Source organism: Oryx dammah, unplaced genomic scaffold (assembly GCF_014754425.2).
Source record: "Oryx dammah isolate SB20612 unplaced genomic scaffold, SCBI_Odam_1.1 HiC_scaffold_27, whole genome shotgun sequence".
Lineage (NCBI taxonomy): Eukaryota > Metazoa > Chordata > Mammalia > Artiodactyla > Bovidae > Oryx > Oryx dammah.
Window position 1 is genome coordinate 100,718,208 of NW_024070211.1, and position 20,573 is coordinate 100,738,780.

A 20,573-nucleotide genomic window follows, 5' to 3' on the forward strand; every position below is an offset into this window, starting at 1 on the left:
AGCCAGTCCATCCTCAAAGGAAATCAGTCCTGAATATTCACTGGAAGGACTGATGCTGAAGCTGAAACTCTGATACTTTGGCCACCTGATGCGAAGAACTGACTCCTTGGAAAAGAGCCTGATGCTGGGAAAGACTGAAAGCGGGAGAAGGGGATGACAGAGAATGAGATGGTTGGATGGCATCACTGACTTAATGGACATGAGTTTGAGTAAGCTCCGGGAGGTGGTGATAGACAAGGAAGCCTGGCATGCTACAGTCCATGGGGTCGCAGAGAGTCGGATATGACTGAGCGACTGAACTGAACTGAATATTACGTTTCAGTTTACTAAAGAAAAATAAATGGCAATCGTTTGGTTACCTCTGGGACATACAGGTGAAAATGTCCTGAATTGGAGATTATAGATATAGATTATAGAAGAACAATTTCATTATAGCCCTGAGTGTGTACATGTCCAAATTATAATGTGTAGGGTGAAGGGATATTTGAAGAACAGAAGAGGAAGAGGAAGGAAATATGGCCAACCAAGTGGTTGCTAGAGATTCAGAAATAGGTTAAGGAATTTACTCTCAACATGAAGAAACACCCATTCCTCTGAGAATTGGAGGGCACAAGAGAGAAAAATAGCTGCAAATGAAAAGTTTGTATGTAAGAAGTGGAGATGGCAGGAAGTTTAAAGGGATTCTCATGTATTACTTATATCTGGAATCCAAAAAAAGTCAAACCTGTTAAAAAAAAAAACAGTAAAATGGTGGTTACTTGGGATATGGAGAGAGGCAGAGAAGATTGTTGTTGTTTAAATTTATAACAAGTAGTAAATAAGCCATGGAGATCTAATGCATGTTATAATGAATATAAACAGTAATATTGTATAATTATTTAATGTGTTAAGTATGACTACAACAATAATATTACAAAATAAATGCATCAAAGTAACTCACAATGCACCTTAAACTTACATAATATTATATGTCAAATTTATTCAATTTAAAAAATCAAACAGAGAGTAGATTTTCTTATGAGAGTCCATATTTTCCCCCTGAAATACAAGATAAGATCATCTACTGAGTGAAATGATTTTAGGATTTTAGGATAGTCTGAAAGTGATAATAAAGACTTGAAAGCTTCAGTTAAGTGAAAGAAGAAAAATGTGGCATCCAGCCTTTATCATGAATTTTTAGTGGTGTCAATCTGTGTTTGCTGGCTATTCTTTCAGCAGCTTTCTTGATGTAGAAGTAATTGGATGGCCAGATCCAAAATTAAGAGATTGTAGAGTTAAAGTAAAAGAATTTTTGGTTAGGTGACCAGAAAGTACATACAAAAGCAATTGAAGTTACGTGCTTTGAGCTATAAGTTAAAATCAGAAAGAAGCTAATCCAGGAGTTGTCTAAGACTAAGAACAAAAAGAGGGTTTATGGATAAGTTGTTCATGAAGTGAGAGGACAAATACAGAGGGAGTAGAAGAATGTGAGTTCAAAGGATGGATTATTGTCAGTGAGCAAAGATTGATGTTTAGTATCTTCTGTTTTCATAATGAGCCATGAAAGTGGATAGCTGGAATGAGATTGAGGAATTCAGGAAACTCTTAAATGAAGACTAGAGCACTTACAGAATGGTGGTAGACTTAAGAACATTTAGAGTGATATTGTGAAGGGAAGAGCAAAAATTCTTGAATGTAGAGTAGAGTGAGTGAAGTCGCTCAGTCGTGTCTGACTCTTTGCGACCCCGTGGACTGTAGCCCACCAGGCTTTTCCTCCATGGGATTCTCCAGGCAAGAATATTGGAGTGGTTGCCATTTCTTTCTCCCAGGAAATGACTATTGTCTTGGAAGATAACTGTTTTGAGGAGAGACTGGTATAATTAAAATACCTTGTGAACAGCTTTTTGCTTAAGTTTAAAGGAATAATGGCCCAGAAGTGGCAATAATGAAGCAAATGACTTATCTTTTTGTTCTCCTGCATCTAACTCCATTGCCCAATCCCTGTTTGATATAACACTAGATAGCTTCATATGAGGGGGTTACAGAGGCATCTATAATTATTAGGAGACAACATAATTATTCCCATTTTAATATGAGATGCTGGACTTGCTGAAATTCAATTTTATTGGCCATTACATTCTCTATAGTACAATGAAATAAGAGTTCAGAAATTTGATCTCATTCATTACTTTTAAAAAAAATTAACATTTTTCTAAAACTTTTTGGTGAGAAAACAATTACGTCCTTTTGACATTTTGGGAGTTTTACTTTATGGAGCATTTATTTTTTTAAATTATAGACTCAAATGTACCAAGTGTAAATTACTAATTTCTCCTTATCTGTCTACTCCTAGAAGTGAGATTGAACTTTGAAAAGTTCAATCAAGTTAGGTATTCCCATTCATAATCTTTAGTAATAAGATATATACACATTCTCAAACTTGCAGTATGAAAAGATAAGAACAAATAACACTTCCAAGATTTTTAGCCTGGATAAATGGAAGATTGATGATGCAGGCACAGAAAAAGAGAATGCTGATTTTGATAAAGGAAGTTATTTGGTATTTGATATTTTGAGTTCAAGAATTAGAAGATCATTGGGGAAAATTATCAGCAGACTATTGAGTTATGGATCTTTGAAGTAAAGTACCAATTGAAAATACAAATTTAGAAATCATCTTTGTAGAGATGATACTTGGAGTGATAGGAGAAGGAAGTACTAAGGAGAAAGAGAATAGAGCAAAGGAAGAAGGGAAGCAAGAAAATAACCTTGGAGAAGTTGCCTGGCCTTCTGAAAAGGCCCCAGGAGCTGTACTCTGAGTGAGCTTGGCTGTACTTCCGAACGTTAAGCTTAAACTAATTGGTCTGTTGAGTGACATCAGCAAGGTGACAAAGTAGGAAGTTCCAATCCCCTGATTTTCCACAAAAACATCAGATAAACAGACTGAAAAAAATTTTCTAGGAATTCTGGAAATCAGTCAGTGATGTATGGCAACAAAGCAAAAACTTAGTCAAGAAAAACCTACATTGAAAATAGAGAAAATTTAATGGCCTTTTACTCACCCTTGACCCACCTCATCCCCAGTATGGCATGGTGCATTTGGAAGGAAGCAGCCTAGTTCCTGATTCCCTCAGGAGGGAAGAAAGGAAGAAGCAAAGTGGAACATTTTTGAAACATCCTGGCCATCCTGTGGACTACCAAGGGACTGTTTTCTGTCTTAATCTGAATTGAAGCTTGGAGTTGGGAATGACTGCATAGTTTAGGTCTCAGACTGGCAACTGTGGAAAGTAGTGGTGGGCATCATAACATATGGAAACTGCAGGGAGGAGATTGCAGTGAACACATGGTGCAAGAGATGTGAGGAAATGAATGTAATGGAACACCTGAGGCCCCGAGCAGACACTTCCAAACAGCCAGGAAAAATCAAGAGGGAAAAAAATCACAGAGAACCAAACAGGATACACACCCAGAAAATACTTGAGAAAACCTTAAACCTTTACCCTGGACTAATGTCAAAGTTAAAGGACCTGCTAATTAGTGAAGACCATCCACACAAGCTTGCAGGCTTGGAGAGTGACTGTTCAAACACCCAGTTTTCAACCATAGCAAGCATTCAAAAAAAATGAGAACATGGCCCTTCTAAAGGAAAAAAATAAATTCCCAGAAACAGCCCCTGAAGAAATACATGCATCAGATTTACTAGACACAGAATTTCAAAGAATTGTGTAAACATGCTCAAAGAGCTAAAGTAAGACAGAATCAAAGGGCTAAAGTAAATCAGGAAAGCAATAATATGAACAAAATGAGAAAATAAAAATTTTACACTAGAGGTTCAAGAATATACTTAAACAAGCAGAGAAAAGAATCAGTGAACTGAAAGACAGGTAATTTGAAAGATTGGAATCCAAGGAACAAAAAGAAAAAAAGAATAATGAAAAGTTAGCAAAGCCTACGGGTTTACAGGACACTATCAAGTACAGCAATATGCCCTATGGGAAAAGAAGAGAGAAATTCTTTTGAAGAAATAGATTATTAAATAAAGCTTCTCAAATTTGAGGAACTATATATATATATATATATAAATCCAAGAAGCTCAACAGACTTCATGTAGGGTAAATCTAAAGAGCCCCACATCAAGACAAATTGTAATCAAACTGTTGAAAGACAGATACAGAATCTGGAAAGCCACAGGAGGAAAGGGACTCAAGTACAAAGAAGCACTACTAAGGCTGTCAGTGGATTTCTCAACAAAAAGCTTGCAGACCAGAGGGCAATGCTATATTGTATTTAAGTATTAAAGAGGGGGGAAAAAACAACTATTAACCAAGAATTTTATATCTGGCAAAACTGTCCTTCAAAACTGAGGGAGACATTAAAATATTCCTAGACAAACAAAGGTGGGAGGAGTTCATTACCCCTAGACCTGACCTATAAGAAGTGCTAAGGAGTGTCCAAGTTGAAGTGAAAAGGTACTAGAGAGTAACTTGAAACCAAGTGAAAATACAGAACCCTTTGGGAAAGGTGAATAATAGACAAATATAAATATCAGTATTATTGTAATTTTGGTTTGTAGCTCTGCTTTTTATTTTATACAGCCAGATTTAGAACACAAAGATATAAAGATAATTTTAAGTCTATATTAATGGGTTTACAATATATAAAGGTGTAATTTGTGACATCAGTAACAATGGGGTGCAGAGCTAGAAAATCTGAATAGGTCAATACCTAGTAAAGAAATTGAAGCAGTTACCAAAAAGTTAACAACAAAGAAAGCCCAGGACTTAATGACTTCACTGATGATTTCTACCAAACATTCAAAGAATTAACACCAGTCTTTCTCACACTCTTTCAAAAAATTGATCAAGGTAGAATATTTCCTAACTCAATTCTTTGAAGCCAGCATTACTCTAATTTCAAAGCCAGACGAAGGCACTACAAGAAAACTACAGGCTGATATCCCTTATCAACAGTGATGCAGAAATCCTCAACAAAATACTAGCAAACCAAAGTCAACAGTGTGTTAAAAGGATTATACACCTTAACCAATTATACACCTTATTCCTGCATTGCAAGAATGGTCAAACCAGTGAATGTAATACACAACTCTAACAGAATGAGAGGGGGACAGAAGCACAGGATCATCTCAATTGATGCAGAAGAGTTTACAAAATTCAACACCTTTTTATTTTTAATGTAAAAACACTCAACAAATGGACATTATGGAATTATTACAATATATTAAAGGCTATGTGTGACTGTTTATAATAGCCAGGACGTGGAAGCAACCTAGATGTCCATCAGCAGACGAATGGATAAGAATGCTATGGTGCATATACACAATGGAATATTACTCAGCCATTAAAAATAATACATTTGAATCAGTTCTAATGAGGTGGATGAAACTGGAGCCTATTACACAGAGTGAAGTAAGCCAGAAAGAAAAACACCAATACAGTATACTAACACATATATATGGAATTAGAAAGATGGTAAAAATAACCCTATATGCAAGACAGCAGAAGAGACACAGATGTATAGAACAGTATTTTGGGCTCTGTAGAAGGCGGGGATGGGATGATCTGAGAGAATGTCATTGAAACATGTATATTATATATGAAATAGATCGCCAGTCCAGGTTTGATGCATGAGACAGGGTGCTCAGGGCTGCTGCACTGGGATGACCCAGAGGGATGGGATGGGGAGGGAGGTGAGAAGGGGGTTCAGGATGGGGAACATGTGTACACCCGTGGCTGATTCATGTCAGTGTATGGCAAAAACCACTACAATATTGTAAAGTAATTAGCCTCCCACTAAAATAAATAAATTAAAAAAAAAAACAAACACCTTGTCTTCTAGCAAACAGCCAGCCACTTGCTTCGGGCCGTAAATAACCACAGTTTTTACAAAAATAAAGGCTATGTGTGAGAAAACCGCATCTAACATAGTACTCCATGGTGAAAGACTGAAAGCTTTATTTTTCTGAGATAAGGCACAAGACAAAGATGTACACTTCCACTACTTTTATTCAACATAGCACTGTAAGCCCTATCCAGAGCAGTCAGGCAAAAAAAAAATATCTAAATTGGAAAGGGAGAAAAAAAATTATCTCTCTTTGTTGGCTGATTTCTGGATCCTGTGTATAGAAAACCCTGAAGGTTCCATCAAACTGTTAGAAGTAATAAATTCAGCAAAGTTGTAAGATATAAAATAAACACACAAAAATCAACTGCATTGCTATACATTAACATTAAACAAGCTGAAAAGGAAATTAAGAAAATTCAATTTACAATTGTATAAAAATGAATAATATACTTAGGAATCGACTTAACCAGGTAGGCGACAGACTTATACACTGAAAACTACAAAATGTTGCTGAAAGAAATTTTAAAAAGTGGGAGTTCCCTGGTGGCCTAATGGGTAGGATTCCAAGCTTTCACTGCTATGGCCCAGGTCCAGTCCCAGCTCAGGGAACTGAGATTTCACAAACTACATGGTGTACTCAAAAAAAAAAAAAAAAAAAAAGAACATTTGGGGGAAAGTCTGTGTCATGGGTTGGACCCTTGAAGTGAAGTTGCTCAGTCATGTCCGACTCTTTGCAAACCCATGAACTGTAGCCTACCAGGCTCCTCAGTCCATGGAATTTTCCAGGCAAGAATACTGGAGTGGGTTGCCATTTCCTTCTCCAGGGGATCTTCCCAACCCAGGGATCAAACCCTGGTCTTCCACATTGTAGGCAGACGCTTTACCATCTGAGCCACTAGGGCACCATGTACAAATCAACCTAAACCTGATCAAAGACCTAGATGCAAGAGCCAATATTGTAAAGCTCTTAGAAGAAATCATAGGGGCAAGGCTTCATGACATTGGATTTGGGAGAGGGTTCTTAGCTATGGGCTTCCCTCATACCTCAGTTGTTAAAAGAATCCGCCTGCAATGCAGGAGACTCCAGTTCAATTCCTGGGTCGGGAAGATCTGCTGGTGAAGGGATAGGCTACCCACTCCAGTATTCTTGGGCTTCCCTTGTGGCTCAGCTGGTAAAGAATCCGCCTGCAATGCAGGAGACTTGGGTTCGATCCCTGGGTTGGGAACATCCCCTGGAGAAGGAAAAGGCTATCCACTCCAGTTTTCTGGCCTGGAAAATTCCATGGACTGTATAGTCCATGGGGTCACAAAGAGTCGGACACGAGTGAGTGATCTTCACTTTCACTTTCTTAGCTATGACACCAAAAGCACAGACAGCAAGAAGAAAATTAGTAATTTGGACTTCATAAAAATTAAAACTTTCATGCATCAAAAGACACTATCAACAGAGTGAAAGGCAACCCAAGGAATGTGGGGAGATAATTGCAAATCATGTATCTGATAAAGGGTTGATACTTAGAGTGTATAAAGAACTACGCTCAAAAACAACAAAAACAACCTGATTAAAAAATCGACCAAGGACATGAATAGACATTCTCCAAAGAAGTTATACAAATGACCAATAAGCACATAAAAAGATGGTCGACATCATTGTTTCATCACTCAGCCATCGTGTCCAGCTCTACGATGCTAATGACTATAGTCCGCCAGGCTGCTCTGTCCATGAGACTTTCCAGGCATGAATACTAGAGTAGGTTGCCATTTCTTCCTCCAGGGGATCTTCCCAACCCAGGGATTGAACCTGTGTCTCCTGCATTGGCAGGCAGATTCTTTATACCACTGAGTCACCTGTGAAAGTGAAAGTCGCTCGGTCCTGTCCAACTCTTTGTGACCCCATGGACTATACAATCCATGGAATTCTCCAGGCCAGAAAACTGGAGTGGGTAGCCTTTTCCTTCACCAGGGGATCTTTGTAACCCAGGGATCGAACCCAGGTCTCCCGCATTGCAGGCGGATTCTTTACCAGCTGAGCCACAAGGGAAGCCCAAGAATACTGGAGTGGGTAGCCTACCTGGGAGGCCATCATTAATTTGACATCATTAGGGAAATGCAAGTTGAAATCACTGTGCTTAGTCGCTCAGTCGTGTTCTGACTCCTTGTGACCCCATGAACTGTAGCCCACCAGGCTTCTCTGTCCCTGGAATTCTCCAGGCAGGAAAACTGGAGTGGGTTGCCATGCCCTCCTCCAAGGGATCTTCCCGACCCAGGAACTGAATCAGGGTCTCCTGCATTGCAGGTTGATTCTTTACCAACTGAGCTACCAGAAAGCGCTGAAACCACACTAATCCTATTCCCACTGGGATGGCTATTATAAAAAATAAAGTTTTAAGAAAAGTATTGGTGAGGATGTAGGGAAATTAGAACTCCTGTATGTTGCTGACGGGAATGTAAAATGGTGTATCAACTGTGAAAGGTAATGATGTTTCTTCAAAACAAAACAGGATTATTACCATATTGTCTAGCAATTCCACTTTTGGATAGATACCCAAATGAACTGAAAGCAAGGATTCAAAGAGATATTTGTATGCCTGTGTTTGTAGCAGCCTTATTTACAGTGGCCAAAAGGTAGAAGCAACTCAAGTGCCCCTCAGTGGATAAATAGATAAACAAAATATAGATACATTTTGTATATGTATATACAATACGCAAAAAAACAATATCTATATAGAATGGATAGAATAGTTGGCTTCAAAGAGACAGAAAGTAATAGAGTGGTTCCTAGAGGCTGGGGGAAGGGAGTGGGGAATTCATGTTGAAAAGGACAGCATTTCAGTTGGGGAAAATGAAAAGCTCTGGAAATGGATGGTAGTTATGTTTGCACAACAGTGTGACTGTACTTAATGCCACAGAACTATACACTTAAAAATTATTAAAATGGCAAATTTTGTATGCTGTATATATTTTACCAAACTTAAAACCTATTACTAAAAAATTAGCATAGGTTCTCTTATGTTTTATTGCTATTCACCTGTCATTCATTAGTTTATACTTGCCCACCTTTTACCACTCAGTTGTCCATACTCCAGGCCAGTTCTTCTCACAGTGTTTCTTCTAGTTCACTTCAGTTTAAGATTCAGAAGCTCCTCTTTGAAAAGTCAGTGTGCTACATCCATTGTAGAACATTCTGTCAAGCAAAGACATCCGAGTATTCCAAATCAATAAAGGAGACAAAGACAAATAAGACAGGTAAGTGATTTTTTAAAAATATTACTAGCTAAAATTACAAAAGCAGCACATGCTTATTGAAAAAAATGCAGATAATCTAAGATATACAGAGTATAAAGTGATGGTCCTCTCCCTCATTTCCCACAGGTAACCACTGTTAATAACATACCTTTATCCTTCCAAAATATGTGAATCATATCTTTTCAAAAATGGAGTTGTGCTAATTTGAAAAAGGTTTTAAAATTTTAAAACTATGTTTTCTTCACCATCATTATCACTAAGATTTATTGAGGCTTATGTTTGGCAAAATGTTAGTCATCTCATTTAGTTATTATATGGCTCTTATGAGTAAGTTGTTATTTAAATTTTTTAAATGAAACTGAAATGCAAAAAGGTGAAATAACAAGCCCTCCACTAATAAGTAGTAGAACTATGATTTGAAAAAAATTGCTTGACCATGGATTTCATATCTATAACTTCTTTGCCTAAAATCATTGATAGTCTTTCAAGTTCACACATATAAAACTACCTTATTCCATTTAATAACTGATTCCATTTAATATCTCTTGTGCTACCTCTTCCTTAAAGCACTATTTTTCCTTAACATTTCAAACACCATATTTGATTTTTCTCATTCTTTTTGGGTTGCAATTCCTCATTTTTCTCTGTAGGTTCATTCTCTACTACCAGGCCACTAAATATTAGACTTATTCAAGCCCTTCTTTGTATCTTACTTTATATTCTTGTATGAGCTATTTCATCTTCTATGGCTTCAGATACTTATGACAATAACTCCTAAATTTATTTCTGTACTCCAGATTTACCCTCTGAGCTCTAGATCCATATGTCTCATTGTCACTTGAAAGCCATATTTTACTGAATGTCAGATCTGAGCTTATACGTCCCCTATTTTTTCCTACCTATACCATATTAAAAGAGTAATGAGCCTTATAAGTTGCTGTGTAGAATAATAGTGCCTTTTATTTATCCTAAATTATCTCACTTAAATTTCCAAGGATGATTCCTGATACTGCTACTAATGTCCTGTTGGTCATCAAGTATATTCACTTTCCCTGGGACCTGAGAGGTGTTCTTCTCAATACCAATTTTCCATTGTTACACCTAGACGCTCCTGCCACCATGACATTAAATTGTTTGTCTAAGGACCTCTAGTCTTTATGAAAACATGACTTTTTAGCTTTTCTTGGCAGGATAGCCTTTATCCTCAGTCAGTTCAGTTCAGTTCAGTTGCTCAGTCGTGTCCGACTCTTTGCAGCCCCGTGAATCGCAGCACGCCAGGCCTCCCTGTCCATCACCATCTCCCGGAGTTCACTCAGACTTATGTCCATCAAGTCAGTGATGCCATCCAGCCATCTCATCCTCTGTCGTCCCCTTCTCCTCCTGCCCTCAATCTCTCCCAGCATCAGAGTCTTTTCCAATGAGTCAACTCTTCTCATGAGGTGGCCAAAGTACTGGAGTTTCAGCTTTAGCATCATTCCTTCCAGAGAAATCCCAGGGCTGATCTCCTTCAGAATGGACTGGTTGGATCTGCTTGCAGTCCAAGGGACTCGCAAGAGTCTTCTCCAACACCACAGTTCAAAAGCATCAGTTCTTCGGTGCTCAGCTTTCTTCACAGTCCAACTCTCACATCCATACGTGACCACTAGAAAAACCATAGCCTTGACTAGACAGACCTTTGCTGGCAAAGTAATGTCTTTGCTTTTGAATATGCTATCTAGGTTGGTCATAACTTTCCTTCCAAGGAGTAAGTGTCTTTTAATTTCATGGCTGCAGTCACCATCTGCAGTGATTTTGGAGCCTCCCAAAATAAAGTCTGACACTGTTTCCACTGTTTCCCCATCTATTTCCCAGGAAGTGATGGGACCAGACGCCATGATCTTCGTTTTCTGAATGTTGAGCTTTAAGCCAACTTTTTCACTCTCCTCTTTCCCTTTCAGCAAGAGGCTTTTTAGTTCCTCTTCACTTTCTGCCATAAGGGTGGTGGTCATCTGCATGTGACCATACTAAAATGTCAGGTAATCCAGATAATACTGAACCAATTGTATTCTCTTTGCTCCTTCAATCCTTAAATTCAGATTACTTCATAAAGCAGAAAGGAGAATTAACTTTTTTATGAATAAGTATATTTTACAAATGTCACATCCTTTACATGTAAATATGCCCAGCCCTACAAAGTTGGCATTCTTAGCCCCATTCTCAAATGAAGAACCTGAGACTCAGAAATAAATCAATATTGCAACATAAGTGGCAGAATCGATACTGAAACTGAGCTTATCTGACTCCTCTAAGTTTGTAATCATTGTATTAACCTAGTTAAAAACTGAGCTTATTTGGCTCCTCTAAGTTCGTAATCATTATATTAACCTAGTTAAATCACAGCCCTTCCCAGGTATTCCATCTATTTTCTTCCCATTGCTACAAATAACAAATGCTTTTTCCGTAGCTCTTGGCCACATAAATAGAGAGTTCAAAGGAGAGTGCTGCTGGAAGGAGAATTTGAAAGTCTGGCAAATAACCAACCACTGGGAATGAGATTGCCTGAGGGGAGGGTTGTTTTTCAGTCACTAAGTTGTGTCTAACTCTTTGGGACCCCATGGACTGCACTGTCTCCTAGAGTTTGCTCAAACTCATGTCCGTTGATTCAGTGATACCATCCAACCATTTCATTCTCTCTCGCCCCCTTTTCCTGCTCTCAGTCATTCCCAGCATCAGGGTCTTTTCCAGTGAGTCAGCTCGTCATATCAAGTGGCCAAAGTAGTGGAGCTTCAGCTTCAGCATTAGTCTTCAATGAAGAGTCAGGGTTGATTTCCTTGAGGATTGACTGGTTTGATCTTCTTGCAGTCCACAGTGATTTTGGAGCCCAAGAAAATAAAATGTGCCACTGTTTCCGTTTTTTCCCCTTCTGTTTGCCATGAAGTGATGGGATCAGATGCCATGATCTTTGTTTTTTGAATGTTGAGTTTTAAACCAGCTTTTTCATGCTCCTCTTTCACCTTCATCAAGAGGTTCTTTAGTTCCTCTTGGCTTTCTGCCCTAAGGGTGGTGTCATCTGCATATCCAAAGGGAGAGTAAATAGCAAAAAGAGGATCTTGGTAGAGCTAGACAGACTCATGTGAGTCTAGTCATGGTGATTATTCAAGGGGCTTGGGCATTACAGTCAGGCTAACCTGGATTCAAATCCCAGCTCTACTTCCTACCGAGAAGCTTTGAGCAGGTTATTTTCTAGCTCTTTGCCTCAGTATTCTTATCTATAAAATGTGGGAAATAATCTCAGGAGGTTAATATAATGCTTTTAAATGAAATAGGGAAAATAAAGCTGTATCTGGTGCATAGTAGTCAGTGAAATGATCATATAATAATGTGTTGATGAAAAATTTGGTTGCAGAACAATTCACATTTTTAAAAAAGATATATACACATGTATGCTGAAGTTTTGAAAGAACACATACCAAAATGTCAATAGGAATTACCTCTAAGGAGGGATGGAGGGCAAAGTAAAGGAAGAGACTGTTATTTTTTTACTTTGTACACATCTGAGGTTTTGATATGGTTGTGATGGTGGACATATTGTTGGTTTTTGCATTGTTTTCAACAAATGTGCTACTTTTGTAATTTTTAACAACTATTTTGTTTCTTAATCATTTTGAGCCTATTTTGTCTCTTTGTAAACTTTGAACAACCAGAGTTTGTTTATTAATTAATTTATTTGTTTATTGCTTCATAGAATGTTTTTTGATTCAGTGAGGATACCACACTGATTTTGCAGAGAAAAAGCTTCTGAGTCTTAAATTACAGTGAACTATAAGAAGAATTGAAAAAACTGGCATAAAGCATGGGGTGGTTGTGTGGTAAGTCTGGTGACAAATTGTATATGTAGTGATAATCAGTGATAATCAGAGCTTTAGTTAATGGACATATGCACACATGTTATAATAGTATGTAGAAACCTTATTCATTATTACAGGAAAGGAGCTAACATTTGCGAAGAGCTTACTACATACCATACCTTTTATACATGCCATCTACTTCAGTACTTCAAGTAAATATTATTTTTATTTGAAAGTGAAAGAAACCAAGGCTCAAAGAACATAAGTAAATTTTGAACCAAAACACAATATTGTAAAATAAAAATAGTTTACCATTTGGCATACAGAGAAATTGGTGACAGCACCATCACTTAATAGTAGATAATCAGATTTATAATCTAATGTCAGGCTGCATATCTCCTGGATAAATCTTGGTATCAGGAGGGTGGGAGAGGGCAGGATTTATAACTCCCTAGTTATAGGAGAATATAACAGAGTTTGGTTTAGAAATGAGCTGTAGAAACTAGATCTCCAGTTGCTAATCCTATGCAGTCTCTCTTTTTCTTAACCTAAAATTGAAGTTGATGTTTTTAGTTTACCAGTTTCAAGATAGTTTTTGTCTAAAATATTATGTATTGGAATAATTAATATTTAATTATCTTCCTTCATGAACTATGGAGTTCCCTATTGAGAGTTTTTGTAGTAGCCAAGGAAACCCTTCAATAAAGCTTTTGTTCTCTTTGTTAATCTTGGAATAGTTTGGAAGGTTTTTAAACTTTTTCTTTGAATCCATTCAATATTTACTAAATTTCTATTCTTTTTTATACTTGGAAGAAAAAAAAATGGTATTTCTCAGAATATTGGGATTAGTTCTTGAGGATGAGAGAGATTATGTTTAGACCTATTTAGAGTATTATGGATGACTGAGGACACTTGAACTTTTTTTCCCATTTAAGAAATAAGTGCTCTGGAAAATATGAGAAATGAGAATTTTCAGTGTCAGCAATAGAAAAAAAAAGTTTATAGAACTCTTTTAATATTTAGGAAACCCATGAAAACTTGAGCAGCTCTATGTCCAAAATTATAGAAAATATGCTGCCTTAATTTTAAAGACGGATTGAAATTTTGCCAGGATAAAGGGACTTTTCTTAAGATAAGCTTTTTGCTTTATTTATGATAGTCAAGAGAGTATATGGACAACCATTTTTAGTAAATTCAAGGTCTGTGCTATATTTGATCACCATTGTTATAAGTTTTGCTTTTGAACACTGAGAAAGGATATAAAGTATATTCTGGCACCAGTACCTCAGTACCTGTTTACCTCTTTAGATGCTGGTAGACCACTTGTTTTGCTAGTCTTTGGAATTGGAAGGAGTGTCAGATACACAGAAGCCAGAGTCATCTTGGCCAGATGGTGTTTGATACAGATGGATGGTTAGTTGTCATGCAGATCTCCTAGTTGGTAACTTGTTGCTGCCATCTGACTCAAAGAATCATTCACACACACTGGCTGTCAAAAGCATCTTCTCTTCTGTCTGTTTTAGCTGTCATGTCTGTGCTCTGTACAGAAGTGTTGACAAGACATTGCTGTTGTACATTTTCAATGTGGTTGTTAGTAATTTTTCTGTTTTGTAGGGTCTTTGGTAGTGCTAGAATGTACTTGCTTTGTAATTGTACTGATTTGTGTGTGTGTAGATACTGTGACAGTGCAACAATTATCTGACCTTTTAAAAGGAGTTTTCAGATAATAAGTTTATGTACATCTATTCAGTGAACGAGAAGCATTTAATAAAAAGAAGAAAAGCCTCTTGTTTCTGTTAACTTCCAAACATAGCAAGTAAACTCAGTTCTGCTGGTTATTTCCCAATTTGATACAATATCCTCTTCTGGACTTTCCCTCTCGTGGCTTTGTGGTCAAAGTCTTCATACTGTTTCTAAATATTTTCTCTTCTCAAATTAGTAATTTTTTTTCTGACAGTATAAGCTTCCCTTTTTTTCCAAAAAAAGGAAAAATGAAAAAAATCTTCAGACATAGCCAATTTTTTTGCATCTATCTTCTGAAACTTAATTTTCTTTTGTCTTATTTACTTACTGACTTACTATCTCTATTTTTCCTATTTTTCTTCAGAAAGGTAAGCAAAACCTTATCTCCATTCCTTCAGGTTAACTTTAGAAGACATCCATTTCTCTTATATTTTCTTAACTTAATTAGATTATTTATTTGACTAATACTTATTGAGCATTTCAGTATGTGCCAGGTACTCTGGAGATATCAGAAGAAAATAGTCTCTGTCCTTGAGGAGGTCATAGTCTAAAGAGAAATCATACATATAAACAATTAGGCTAGACTAATAATTGATATAATGAAAGTGTGTGGAAAGAACTTAAAAGAACATGGGTTATTGCTCTCCTATTTCCCCTGCTATACTTCCAGAGTATCAGTTTTTTAAATTATTACAGAATTTGCTTAAGTTTATAAAGTACTTTGTTAAGTGGTTTACTAAATAGTGGAAAACTTCAACTTGAAATTGTTGATCTCTTGATTTTTTTCCCTGCTAATGAAAACATTTTCAGCGTTATTCATTTGTTATAATATGTTATATGGAGAGGTGCTAAAGTATATTTTTAAGCCCGAAACTAGAAGATGAAAATTACCTGGCAGAGGCTTTCTGAGTTGGTTCCAAAAGGAAATACAGGTCATTTGTTTTTTCATTAAGGTTGGGAAAAAATATGTAGTAGATGGGCTGAGGTTTGAATAACTTATACGTTTATTCTGAGTGTATCTCTAACTTAGTAAGTTTTTGTACTGGTCATTTAATGCTGGATAGTAAAATATATATACCTATCAAAAAATAGTGAAAGAATGGATCATTCTTGGTTAATGTTTGTGAAAAGCTTGGAGTTCTTTAGAGAAGTTCTAAATACACAAAAGTAGATAGAACAAACCATAATATCAGGCATGTTTGCTGATTCCTCAGCCCTGGTAGCTCTGTGTAGACAGGCAAATTTAAAGTATTACAGAATTAGCATTAGAGGTTTAAACCCTTCTTATAGTCAACCCACCCACTCTTTCTAGGGGCTTGGATGCAAATTTATGTATGAATAAGTCTTGTTCTGGGAAGCCTAGCCCTAGGCTGGAATTTGGTATCCAAGGTTCTGTTATCACACTCCTAGTCATAGGATGTATGTTCAGACAGATTCAAAAGATTCATTCTTTTACTTATAATAATAAAATTTACTTGAACTTTATTTTAATCGGATTTTTTTTTCAATACGCTTGTACTGAATATGTCCTGTGTATAAGTTACTTTGCATAGGAATATCAAGTTACGTGAGACTACCCTGAAAGACAAAAAACACCACTTGGATTACTTACCAGCTTTGTCAGTTATTCATGTTTAAAATGTAATACAAAATTTCACCTTTTATTTGGGAAGATGTGCTATTTTGCTTTCATTTCTTAAGCTAATTTCTTTTGGGACTCTAGAAACAGCTGTGTCATTTATAAAGCACTTAATGTTTGTAGATCTCTGAAAATACTAGAGCTTCACTAATTTTGATCGATTAAGAATCAATTGAAAATCAAATATTTAGTATCTATTGAAGGACATTCCAAGATTATTAGAACCCCATTTCATATTTCAAAGAATTTTCAGTTTAGTCATTTATATGTTCTAGCGATAGAAATTGGTAAAGAATTCTCTATTATTTTTTGGTTATATATTTTTCAGACTTTGTGCTAATTTGATCATTGTAATGGAGTGTTTTTTGAATATCAGGTTTGCAACATTTGTATGCTGCAAAATGCGAACTTGTGTCTTCTTTCACTGCTCCCATCCAAGTACTAACTAGGCCTGACACTGCTTAGCATCCAAGATCAGACGAGATCGGGCGCATTCAGGGTGGTATGGCCATAGACTCTTTCATTGGTTAATTCTCACAGCCATTGCAGTAGTAGTAAGGTGACTGGATTAAAAATATAAGGGAAATTGTGGTATTTAAGATGTCCATTAGAAATTAACCATGTGGTTTCTTGAATTCTTAAGTCTTAATCCTGGAAGTTTCTGATCCATATAATTTTATAATTTATGCTTGTACCTTTGTTTTCATAGTGTTTTAGCTGTAACTACTTCCTTTGTGTTTTTGTACTCTAAAAATAAATTCAAAAGTGCATTTATTTTTATAGAATAACTTTAATGTAGCATCCATTTTATCATTCATGCTTTTTTGTTATCATTACAGATTAAATTCTAAATTACAATTTTTATCTAAGAAACTTTACATTGAACTCTTAACTGAAATTTCTTTAAGATGATTTTTAAAATTTTACAGTGCTTAAAGTGTTTTAAATCACTTTTGTTTGTAATGATTATAAGTACATGATTGAATCCTGTTTTCAGCTTGTAAATAAATGCCCCTGTACCTGGGAAATGGTAATATGGGTAACTCATACCTATATGTAATTACTAATGTACATGTCTGTCAGTAAATATCAGGCTAACTGGTTTTTATGTCAGCAGACTGAAGACTATGAGCAGAGAATACGTGAGCAACAGGAACAGCTGTCACTTCAACAAACTATTATTGACAAGCTAAAATCACAGTTACTTCTTGTGAATTCCAGTCGAGGTATGTTCATGTTAAATTTTTAAGTATTTCTTAAACCTGTGTGGAAAAGAAAGATGGAAGTTAAGCGTTTCTGTTTTATTTCTCCTGTGTTTCTCAGTATTTCTGGTATCTTAATAACTGTGGGGCAGTTAAGTTTTATGTTTATTTAAGAAATGAACACATGTAGGAAATGGGAAAGTGGACAGCCACATATACCATATGGTGGCACTCTTAAGTTGGTAAAACTTCCTAGAAGACAATTTTTCAGTAAATAGCAAAAGCTTTTTAAATGTGTGTGCCTTTTAAACCAAAAATTTGAGTCTAAGAGTGTATCATAAAAAAATATTTCTTCCAGGTACTCAAGGTATATATTACAACAATGCTCATCACAGTAATAATTTCTAATAATGGAATGTTCAACCATTAAATTACAGTCATTTGTGTAGTGAACAGCTGTGTAGCCAAGTAAAGTGATGATAATAGGTGTTCACTTACAAACATGAGACATTCATGATATATAGCAAAATGAGAAAAGCAAGATGCTAAAACATGTAATTTTATCTATGCAAAAAAATTGTTTCTTGTGAATTTATATGTATTGAGAAAGAAAAATTCTCGTAAAATATAAACCAAAATGTTAATAGGAATCATTCACAGATGATAGAAACTGTGAGTAGCTTTTTATTTATTCTTTTCAGCATGTCTGCATTTTCTGATTTTTTTATAATAAGCATAGAGTCATTATACAAGTAAATAAACAACAAATGCATATGTGAATATATTTCTTAAATAAAAATTTAATTGCAGTTACTGATGATCAGATATAAATGGCATACCTCTAGTTTTGTAAATTCTACAGATTGTGTATACTGCTAATGCTGGAAGTGTAGGAATTTTGTGTGTTTCTTGGGAATGAAAATTTAAAAATACGAATCAAATATGCCAGAATCTAAGTGGGCAAATCTAAATTGTTAAAGTAACTATTATCCAAAGAATTTTTAAAACCCATAGTTCAGAATCTCTGCTCTTTAAAATTAGGGGTTTGGGTGTATATTCTTTTCACTTTTCTAAGTGGTACCTGAAACAAGGATTTCCTACTAAGGTCCAAGAGGTTTTTATCTTACAGATAACAGTTGTGGCTATATTCCCCTGCTTGAAGACAGTGAAGCAAGGAAGAATAATTTGACTCTTGAACAGCCTCATGATAAAGCAAAATCAGGAATACCAAGAGAAAAAGAATCAAAGGTAGACTGTGCTGCCATTTTATTCCCTAAAGGAAATAAATGAGAAATCAGACTTTCTGAATTATTTAGTCAGTATTCTGTTACATTTGGGGTGGGCAGGAAAGTGGGAGAAAGCGGACAAGATTCTTTTTAACCCTAACACTGTTATTACAAGAAGTAGAATTTAAATGCTAGTATATAACACATCTTCCTCATTTTGTTTTCTTGAAGTGAATCCACCACTAGAATTCTAAACAGAAGTTCTTTATATACAAGCAAGTAACTTACATGTTCCTGAATATATTTGAAGCACTATTTCCAAGTAAAATAAAGGCTTAAATTTCTTATTTTCTAGTATTTACTTTTCTATGTCACAGGTGTTTACCAAAGAGATAAAAGATTTAACAAAGAAACATAAAAATAATATAGCAAGACACAGATGATTCTGGGCTAAAAAATAGCATTTTTGTTTTTTCATTTGCCTGTGCTTAATTAAAAAACAAAATCCACCTAACTGGCTTAAGCAAAAGTCTTCACTGAAGCAGTGTAAAAATGAATATTGCATATCTTCAGAGGAGACATGCACAAGGATGTTCATGGTACTTTGGTTAGAAATAACCTAAACGTCCATCAGTAGCACAGTGGTACATCATTACAATTAAACATTTTAGAAAAATTAAACTAAATATTTACATATTGCTATACCTGGATTTCAAAAGCAGTGTTGAATAAATAATGGAGATTACAAAATGATAAAATAGGAATAATTTCTTTAGATTTTTAAAAAATGTAATGCATGACATCATTTATAAAAACATAAATGCATAATAAAAGTAGAAAAATGCATGCAGGAAGGGTACATATTTTCTTAAGAAAAATAAAGATGGGGAGAACTAAGACTATCTTAACTTGTTTTTATTTAAGATCAAATTGAGAAATCCTGTTTGATACTTCCCTATAAATAAAAATTTTAGAATGAAAAATTTCCTACAGTATCTCTCAGTTCATAGTTCTTTATTAAGAATCAGTATTAGTTTTTTATTTGAATCATTGAGCTCTCTTCACCCTCACTCCAATTTCCATTTATCTAAAACTGCTAGTAAACACAAGAAACCATGCCGCTGGAATATGTTTAGATTTATTTTGCCAAACACAAAATTCAGAAACAGTGATTCTGACTTTTAGAATACAGTTTTGTGATAGAGCCTAGTAAGTACATTTTAAAATCATTAAACTACTATAAAATGCTGACTTACAGAGGTAGTGCTTAAGTAATATTTGCGGACCATTTTCTTGTTTCAAGGACTTCTAAATGTCATGATTTACTATTAATTTTTAGTCACAATTCTTATGTTTATTCTAATTATAATATCTTTGAAGATAATAAAATATCTCCAGTTCAAAATACATAGAAGGTATTTTTGAAAATAGCAATCTTGATTAGAACAAAAGGGATAATGTGAAAAACTCTACGATGTGTTACTAATTTAGTTTATTTTGAATTTGGATAATCTGTCATTACTTGAAAGTTTTAGCATCTGTCAGTTGTGAACACTTGAGCTGAAATTAAGTGTAACAGGAATCATGTCAAAGGTAGCTTATTATCAAAAAATTAATAATGTTGCATTGATTATATTTGTGGACAGATGATAAGAGGAAAATATATAAAGCTTCAAATAAGAAATCTAAAATTCATTGAGTTCTCTTAATTCTTTTTACTATATTTGACAACTGTATATTTAATGTGTGCAGTTGAGCACACACATACATTAAAAAATGGGCTTCCCAGGTGGCACAGTGGTAAGGAATCCATCTACCAATGCAAGAGGTGCAAGCAATGCAGATTCAA

At 35.5% G+C, this 20,573-nt stretch overlaps 1 protein-coding gene across 8 annotated transcripts in view; it reads left to right on the forward strand.

Annotated features, from left to right (window-relative positions):
• TANK (TRAF family member associated NFKB activator) overlaps positions 1 to 20,573 on the forward strand; it is a 99,284-nt gene that overhangs the window by 48,825 nt on the left and 29,886 nt on the right. For 4 of the 8 annotated variants that reach the window (XM_040229204.1, XM_040229205.1, XM_040229203.1 and 1 more), the window contains exons 3-4: positions 17,411 to 17,522; positions 18,628 to 18,746. In XM_040229204.1, the coding sequence (XP_040085138.1) occupies positions 17,411 to 17,522; positions 18,628 to 18,746 (231 nt within the window). Of the gene's footprint in view, positions 1 to 8,912; positions 9,088 to 12,811; positions 12,936 to 17,410; positions 17,523 to 18,627; positions 18,747 to 20,573 lie in introns of all 8 variants that reach the window. The other 4 variants (XM_040229206.1, XM_040229202.1, XR_005719086.1 and 1 more) reach the window with 3 other exon arrangements.